Source organism: Prosopis cineraria, unplaced genomic scaffold (genome assembly GCF_029017545.1).
Source record: "Prosopis cineraria cultivar Desert tree isolate PC_DT_omini unplaced genomic scaffold, ASM2901754v1 PC722, whole genome shotgun sequence".
NCBI classification, from domain to species: Eukaryota; Viridiplantae; Streptophyta; class Magnoliopsida; order Fabales; family Fabaceae; genus Prosopis; species Prosopis cineraria.
Window position 1 is genome coordinate 32,297 of NW_026556047.1, and position 8,567 is coordinate 40,863.

The 8,567-nt window shown below is 36.1% G+C and overlaps 1 protein-coding gene, 1 non-coding gene and 1 pseudogene across 2 annotated transcripts; all 3 read left to right on the plus strand.

The window, feature by feature from the left end:
• Positions 1–961: 961 nt before the first annotated feature.
• On the plus strand, positions 962–2,799 carry LOC129298141 (chlorophyllase-2-like). The gene is made up of 3 exons (XM_054936546.1): positions 962–1,147; positions 1,267–1,421; positions 2,058–2,799. Exons 1-3 carry the CDS (start codon positions 1,051–1,053, stop codon positions 2,736–2,738), a joined length of 933 nt encoding a protein of 310 aa, XP_054792521.1. The 5' UTR covers positions 962–1,050; the 3' UTR covers positions 2,739–2,799.
• A 1,185-nt stretch (positions 2,800–3,984) lies between these two features.
• On the plus strand, positions 3,985–6,553 carry LOC129298138 (pentatricopeptide repeat-containing protein At1g71490-like; annotated as a pseudogene).
• Positions 6,554–7,525: 972 nt separating this feature from the next.
• On the plus strand, positions 7,526–7,597 carry TRNAP-UGG (transfer RNA proline (anticodon UGG)). The gene has a single exon. It is a non-coding gene; the product is annotated as a tRNA-Pro (tRNA).
• The last annotated feature ends 970 nt before the right edge of the window (positions 7,598–8,567 follow it).

Here is an 8,567-nt window from a genome sequence, read left to right on the forward strand (position 1 = left end):
TTTAGGACATATCTTATTTGTGAAACATGTAAACTCTAATCCTTTTTATTAAAAGTATTTATATGACCAAGAGGATTATGTCTGTCCCTCTTGATTTATGATCTAATTTGAATATCATGCCATGAAGATTATGTCTGTCCCTCATAGTTCTAATTGCTTTTTTTTGAAATATTTTAAGACCTGTGGTATATTGTATTGGATGTATCATGATAGAAATTTTTCTACCATGATAAGGGTATGATAAGGGTTCAATAAAAAATAATTTATTGAATTAATAATTTGCGAAAAATCAGTTTGTAAATTTGAGGGTGTTACAACTAGCTCTTACATTTAATATGAGAGATTACACTGTTTAATCATTATTATTTGTCCTTGTAATTGCTTGGTTTTTCTATGGAGTTGCAGCATTATATGATATCTCAAATTATTTATTATTAAAATTTGAATAGATACTTATTAATTTAAGTTAGTCTTTTATCAATAAATATCTATTCATATTTTAATAATAACTTATTTTAAATTAATAAAAATTCATTCAATTTTTTTTAAAAAATTTTAACAATAACTAATTTTTGACTGATATAACTTTTTTCTAGTGGTCTTTAATTACTATTTTTTCTTTTTATTAAATCACTAGAAACACAAATTTATCAGGAATCATTCTAGATTTGATCTCAATTATCCGTATTTTTCAAAAATTTCAGGCTTATTTTAATTTTAAATCAATTTGAATAAACAGTAAAATAATTTCTTAACTTTCAAATGTTGAAACAACAATGATTTTTTGGTAAAAAAAACAATGGTTATTACTAATTTTTGGTACAAAAGTTATTAACAAAAAGATGTTTCGACGTGCCCAGGCCCATATGAATTGGGCCTGCCACGAGTGAAGTCCAGCAAAAATATCAAGCTTATTTCTCAAAGATATGATGACCAATTGAAAGTGAGAAGACTCGCGGAAGACGCAAGTGCCACACAAGTTGAGTGATCTGATTGTGCAAGCTGCAGAACTTGGCTTGTAAGAAAGTTTCAGAGTGTGCTTCAGCCTTCATGCATCCCTCTCATTCGTCCGCTCCCATTCTCGCCGATGTCTTCGAAACTGGAAATTTCACCACTCAACTGCAAAGAGTCGATTCGGCCGTAAATTGTACTGTATATTGTTCATTTTTAGTTCCACTAGCAGCGTTATGATTGTTGAAATGCTCGATTACGTTTCATCTTCTTTGTTGTTCCAGCCTTTTCAGTATTTTCTTCTTGTTTTTGCAGTTTCACCTCCGAAACCGCTTTTGATTGCAACGCCTCTTGAACCGGGAAATTTCCCCCTGTTCTTGTTCCTCCATGGCTACCTTCTTTACAACTCCTTTTACTCCCAGCTTATCCTCCACATCGCTTCTCATGGCTTCATTGTCGTCGCTCCTCAGGTTAGTCCTCATTTCACCTTGGCCTATGAACTACTGATACTTATCAAAACCCTATCATATCTTGTTTTTGTTTCACGGATTGCGTGTTTGTATCTTGTTTTGGTAGTTGGCACTGCTAGATGCGCTTTTGAGAAATTTATTAGCTGTGTTTGTTGACAAGCAAATAATTCATTTGTTGTGTGCTTTTGTAGATAATTTAAGTAATCAAATCATAAAAACAGGAGCCCAGACGAGGTTTTATATAATATAGTCAGAGAGAGACAGAATACTTGAAATAATCGAAGAGAAAAGGAGAAACAAGGGAAGATAAGTTAAAGGTGGAAAGTGAGCTCTCTTTTAATGATAAATTGATTGCAGAGGATCTCGATTGAATCCATTGAATATCAGAAATCAATTTTTTTGGATTGGTTTACTTCAATTATTTTTTATACTGCATAGGCATTTACTGGAGACATGGCACACAAAGTAACTAACCTACATGATTTACAGTTTATTCAGATTATTTGCATTTCATTTCATTTCAATACCGGGCGTGTTACATTACAGTAAAACCCAAAATGATGGAGTGTTCAGGTACATATATACGAGGCTTGTATCCACTAACGTACATAGTTGTTTCTTGTTCTGTGATGACAGTTATACACAGTGGCTGGACCAGACATAAGCAATGAGATTGGCTCTACAGCTGCAATAACAAATTGGCTAGCTGAAGGGCTGTCAAAATTTCTTCCTCCAAATGTAAAACCAAATTGCAGCAAGTTAGCACTTGGAGGCCATAGTCGTGGAGGCAAAACAGCCTTTGCTGTTGGTCTTAAGAAACTAAACACCACCACAAATCTCAAGTTCTCAGCCTTGATAGGCATAGACCCGGTTGATGGAATGGACAGAGGAAAACAAACCCCACCTCCAGTTCTCACTTACAAACCTCATTCTTTTGATTTTGATATGGCTTCCTTGGTAATTGGATCAGGCTTAGGTGAGCTCAAGAAAAACCCTTTGTTCCCTCCTTGTGCACCCAAAGGTGTGAACCATGAGGACTTCTTCGACGAATGTCCCAAACCTTCTTGGCACTTTGTTGCAAGGAACTATGGTCATCTTGACATGCTCGACGACGAAACAAAGGGAATTATAGGCAAAGGTTCATATTGTCTTTGTAAGAATGGAGAGTCCAGGAAACCTATGAGAAGGTTCGTTGGAGGGGCTATTGTTGCATTCTTGAAAGCTTACCTTCTAGCTGATGATCGAGACTTGATTGCTATACGCGACAGGCCCCAGAATGTGCCGTTGGATCTCAAAACTATCGAATGTTACGTTTAATATAAAGGATTAACTTTATCGTAACATTTATAATAAATAAACAGCAGAGTTTATGTAAGAATTTTATGCATGACATTATTATGTGCTCTTAAAAAATATAAGACATTTTTTAACTGAATCTTATTTTTTAATAAAATAGTTACTTATATTTAAACTAAAATTATCTTTTTATATTTATTCTTATTTAATATGATATTTCAATCTAAAATAAATATAAAATAATTTATTTATTAGGGACACTTTTTTTTAATAAAAGATAATGATTATATTTTGAAATAATAAAAATGTCATATATTTTTAAACACATAACCTCTCAAAAATATTTTATATTTTTTAAGCGGAGGAGTAAATGTTATGAACTAGTTTAAATCTGCACCAAAATTAATCTCCAGTCAATTGCTTACAGATTTGATGAGTGAGATTTCTAGTTATCAGACTTCTCTCAAAGTACTAAAGTTGTGTCCGAAACAAAAATATCGTGGAGTTTGAATTTCAGTTAAATCAAAATTAACAAAAGTAAAAAAAAAAAGAGGTTTTAATATTGGAGTATTTGATGGTTGCCAACATGAAATTTAAATACGCAGACGTGGCAAATATATCTCATTGGACAAGGGGGATGGAAATTAAAAAAAATGGCAATAATCAATCCTTGTGCATCCAATACATTATTTATGTAATGTGAGCCTTATACGAGACACGAGTTATGAACTGTAGAAGTTTTTGAGGAATATTCTACGGCATGATTTATAAGAAGTTTTTGGTCAAATTAATTAAAAATTTTCAGCTATCTCAGCGGCTCGCCGCAGTCATTTTTATAGGGCTTAGCAGTTAGAGACTAAACTAAAGCCTAAAAAAAATATAAGAATGACAGCAAAGTTTTAAAAATTTGAATTAATGATAGTTTTTTCCAGCAAAATTTTTTAAAAGTAAGTTATAAATAATAATTTAAAAATTATAATTAAAATTTTTTATTATAATCTAAAATTTATATTTAATATTTAAATTTTTATTTGTAATTGAAACTTTTAAATTTATAATTACCGGATTAATATTTTTAATTTGTTTTTAAAAAAATTTTGTAAGGAAAACTAGATCCAGCCCAATGAACCGAACGTAAAATTTTTTTTGGGCCAACTGGACCAAATAACAAATGGTTCTGTTACTCATTAAAATAAAAAAAATCAATCCCTAAATCCGAAATCGTTATTCGTCAATGAATCTTCCCCTTTTTTCGTCTGACGGGCTTCTCTCTGCAGCAACAGCACCTATCACCACCTATCTCCGTCCTCTTCCCTCATTCGAGGTCGCACTGTGGTGTGGTGGCTGCAACCATCATCTGTTCACCTTTTTCTCGTTAAAATGTCTTAACTTTCAGTTCGAAACGCAACTTAAATGTAAACAATAGTCGCTTCCCGGCCCAATTTCTTCCCCTCATCTCTTACATTGGAATGTTTTGATCCCTCGTATTGGAATTTGGACTGGGGACTCATTTGCCAAACTATATCAATAAACTAATGAAGCCATGTGGTCGTTTCTTGGTCCTCATGTTCACAACATACATGTCTATTTTATGCTGTCTGCAACGTCGTTTTCAGTGTCGAGAAGCCAATTCTTGTCTCAAATTCAGAAGTTCATACCGAAATCTTGGAAACAGCCCACTTGCCAAGTTGATAAACAAACCATTGCTAGTGATGAATCTATGATTGGCTCTCTTCATGCATCGCTTAGAGAGTTTGCAAGACAGAATCAGTTATCAAATGCATTCAAAGTATTTTCTCAAATCCAGAGCCATCCATCTTCTTCTGGTTCTTTCGACCTTGTATTACATCCTATCAACTCTCTTCTTTTATCTTGCATCAACCTTAAATCATTGTCACAAGCTAAGCAAGTTCATGCCCAGATTATTTCACTCGGTTTTGATCAACACCCCATTGTGGTTCCTCGGCTTATTACATTTTATGCAAATGTCAATCTTCTCGCCGATGCTCACATTGCCACTGAAAATACTAGTTGTTTGGACCCTTTACCTTGGAATTTGCTCATCTCGTCCTATGTTAGAAATGGGCTTTTTTCAGAGGCTATTTCCGCCTATAAGAAAATGATGAATAAGTAGGTTAAACCAGACAATTTCACTTATCCATCTGTCCTTAAGGCTTGTGTTACTGGCATGGAGGTTCACAAGTCTATCAAAGCTAGCTCTCTGGAGTGGAGTTTGGTTGTGCACAATGCGTTGGTCTCCACGTATGGTCGATTTGGGAAAGTGGAGGCTGCCCGTGGTTTGTTTAATAGTATGCCCGATAAAGATTCTATTTCATGGAACTCTATGATTGGGATTTATGCCTCTAGGAATATGTGGGAGGACGCATTTCTGCTGTTTGAAAGCATGTGCAAGGAGAATATTGAAGTGGGTATAATCACATGGAACACCATTGCTGGGGCGTGCTTGCGAACAACCAATTTCAGGAGGTCACTTCGTTTGATTTCTCAGATGAGAACATCTGTTTGTCATTTGGACTCTGTGGCAATGGTTAGTGGATTAACTGCATACTCTCACATAGGAGCCTTTAAATTAGGAAAGGAGATTCATGGATGTGCAGTCCGAACTTGCTCCGATGTGTTTGACAACATAAAAAAGTGCATTAATTACTATGTATACTAGGTGTAGAGACCTTAGGCATGCATATATGGTCTTCCATAAAATAGAAGAAAAAGGTGTGATTACTTGGAATGCGATGATTTCTGGACATGCTAATGCGGATCGATATGAAGAAGTGTCCTTCCTTTTCAGAGAGAGATTCTGTGAGGGGGTTGAACCTAGTTATGTGACCATTGCAAGCATTCTTCCTCTTCATGCTCGCATTTCAAATCTACAGCATGGAAAAGAATTTCATTGCTACATCGTGAAGCGTGAGGACTTTAAGGACCGGTTGTTATTGAGGAATGCTCCTGTGGACATGTATGCGAGGTCTGGCAAAGTCTTGGAAGCTAGAAGGCTGTTTGATTCACTGAATGCAAGAGATCAAGCCACATATACTTCTATGATTGCTGGTTATGGTATAAAGGGAGATGGAGAGACTGCTCTAGAACTATTTGAAGAGATGTGCAGGGTTGGGATTAAACCTGATAAAATAACAATGATTGCATTTGTATCGGCTCGTAGTCACTCAGGCCTTCTAGCCCAATGAGGATTGCCGTTTAATCAGATGACAGATGTCTTTAGGTAAGTCCTTGCCCGGAGCACGGTGCCTGCATGGATAATCTATTTGGGAGAGCCGGTCTTTCAAACAAAGCAAAGAAAATTATAACTGGGATGCCCTACAAGCCAACATGCTGCCATGTGGGCCACTCTTTTGGGAGCTTGTAAAAATCATGGAAATACAGAGATGGGGGATGGGCTGCAGGGAAAGTGCTAAAGATGAAGCCTGATCATTCAGGTTACTATGTATTGGATTTGGGGTGTGAGAAAGGCTCCTGGTTGTACTTGCGTTGCTGTTGGCAATGAGTTTGCTCCTTTTTCGGTGGGGGATACTTCCAACCCTCGTGCTTCTGAGATTTACCCCTTGATGAATGGGTTGAATGAACTAATGAAAGATGCTGGTTGTGTGCGTGGTGAGGATTTTGCTTCACCTGAGGAAGATTTTGAAGAATTGAATGCCCTTGGAAGTTTATACTGATGAGAATTACTTGCTATTGTGCATAAATTTAAGACAGCTATTCTTGCACTCTTATGCAGTTTGTTTTACAAGCCTATCTCCTATCTGTAAGGCTTGTAAAACCAAAGTTCCTAAATTGGTTGCTGGATCAGGAACTAATATTGAAACTCTGAATGGCAAAACTCTAATGGGAGTTTAGTTCCTAATAACCATTTTGCTTCCATTACATCCTAGCTCTTTACTGTTTGCCTCGTTCGCTTAAATATTACCAGCTATTATTCACATTATTAGATTTGAAATCATATATGCACCTTCTGAGGATAAAAAGTTTGAATTTAACTGTGTCTGTAAGTTTTTCTATTATTATCTCTATAAAATTTAGGTATAAACTTCTCATACAAAAATTACTTCCTCGGCATAGTTTCCTGATTAGCAAGGGTTATTCATGTGTATGAGTTAGTATATTTGCTTTTCTATGCCCCCCTGCATTTAACTATTTCCTATGCGGCTATGCCTTATGAAATCACACAGTCGCTTTACAAGGTATAACTTGTGAGTGGATATAAGATAAAACCATCCTACATTTTGCTTTTTTGCCCGATTGCTGTGTTAGTTTGGGCAACTGACAAATATCAAGTGCAGTATTGTGCCTTTATGAATTCAGATGTAGTACTGTCAAGTTTACAGTACTACATGTCTCAAGCCTTACTAGGTAAAAATGAGGTATTGTATAAAAATTATTTTTTCATGATCTTTCTTGCCTCCCTCGGTGAAATAGTGTTCTGATTTATAATAAGTTGTGCTTGCGTGCGTGTAATATTATACAACTTTTTACTTTCCTGTTGTCAAATCATATTCTTATTCTTTCATGTTATCTTGTCTTCAACAATTTAAATTGCTTATGAATTTCACATGTTACATAAAATCTGAAAAAAATAAGTTGGATTGTCTATATTTTATACTGATACATGTATTAATTTTTTATTTCAAATATAATTATTACATTTAATCAATTTTCTTAAACTATAATTTTTTTTCTTTTATTTGAATATTGAAGAAGTAATCTTCTGTGTTTATGGACGATGGATGAGATATAGAAGATTTCATAATATGATAATTTGCATACCAACGGATGGGCATTTGGTCTAGTGGTATGATTCTCGCTTTGGGTGCGAGAGGTCCCGAGTTCGATTCTCGGAATGCCCCTTTTTAAGTTTCTGTTTTAATTCCGAATTTGCAAATAATAATTCATGATGACTGTATTAACGTGGCTTCCTATATATTTATTATATATTTATATAATGTTTTACGTACCCTGAATTGATGTCATCTCATCATCCTTGTCCTCATATCATCAAGCACGACAAAAGCTTAAAACTCAAGCTGGGATCAACAAAATGGCAACCATCTGAAACTTGTAAACTTCATTATATTCATGCATGAGATTGTGATCCAACAATTATTTTCGAAACCTCGGGCGATTATATCAAACTATGTAGCCCTTGTTCTTAATAGAAACTGCATAACCACGCCAAACCCCAAACACAAACACAACAATACAACGTCATCAAGATTAATAAAGAACTGAAAACCCTATATCCAGAGCTTCAGAATCAAATCTGTCTCCGAGTCGTCGTCGTCGTCGTCGTCAGTAGGAACCTGATTCTTCAGCATTTGGAATAACTAGCTCTCTCACCCTTCGAACCACTGTGTTATTCGGCTCTTGTCAAGGTGCTCGACGGTTCTGATGAGCCGGAGCAGGGATGACACCTGCCGGCAGCAAAAGCGGTTGCTCTAGTGAGCCGAGCAGACATCACTGCAAGCTCCTCCTGCGGCGATATCACATTATTATTCCTCATAATCAGAAATCTCCTTATAGCAGCGGTGGCTCGGCGTTGCTGAGTTGCCTGTGTCGTCTGTGAGCCAGCATAGAAGAGTCCTTCAGAGTGAAGAACAAGGTAGTGATACAAGTGACGCAAAGCAGCCTCTCCGCCCAAGACAGGACAGTCAAGAATGGAGGATCGACGGATATGATTTCTCACGAAAGGATGGTAATTAAGCCGGTTTGAAGAAGCCTGTTCAGTTCTGATAACAGGCCTTGCTTGGGATTGGCGACCACCATAGTTTGACAACTCGGAATACAGATCCCAAATATTGTTGCTGGACATGGTTTCAG

Bases quoted from the DNA above. Each gene is read 5' to 3' on its own strand.
- LOC129298141 (XM_054936546.1), top strand. From the start codon at position 1,051: ATGCATCCCTCTCATTCGTCCGCTCCCATTCTCGCCGATGTCTTCGAA. The intron at 1,148-1,266 runs GTACTGTATATT...TTGTTTTTGCAG, and splicing joins AGTCGATTCGGCCGTAAATT to TTTCACCTCCGAAACCGCTT. The intron at 1,422-2,057 runs GTTAGTCCTCAT...CTGTGATGACAG, and splicing joins TCATTGTCGTCGCTCCTCAG to TTATACACAGTGGCTGGACC.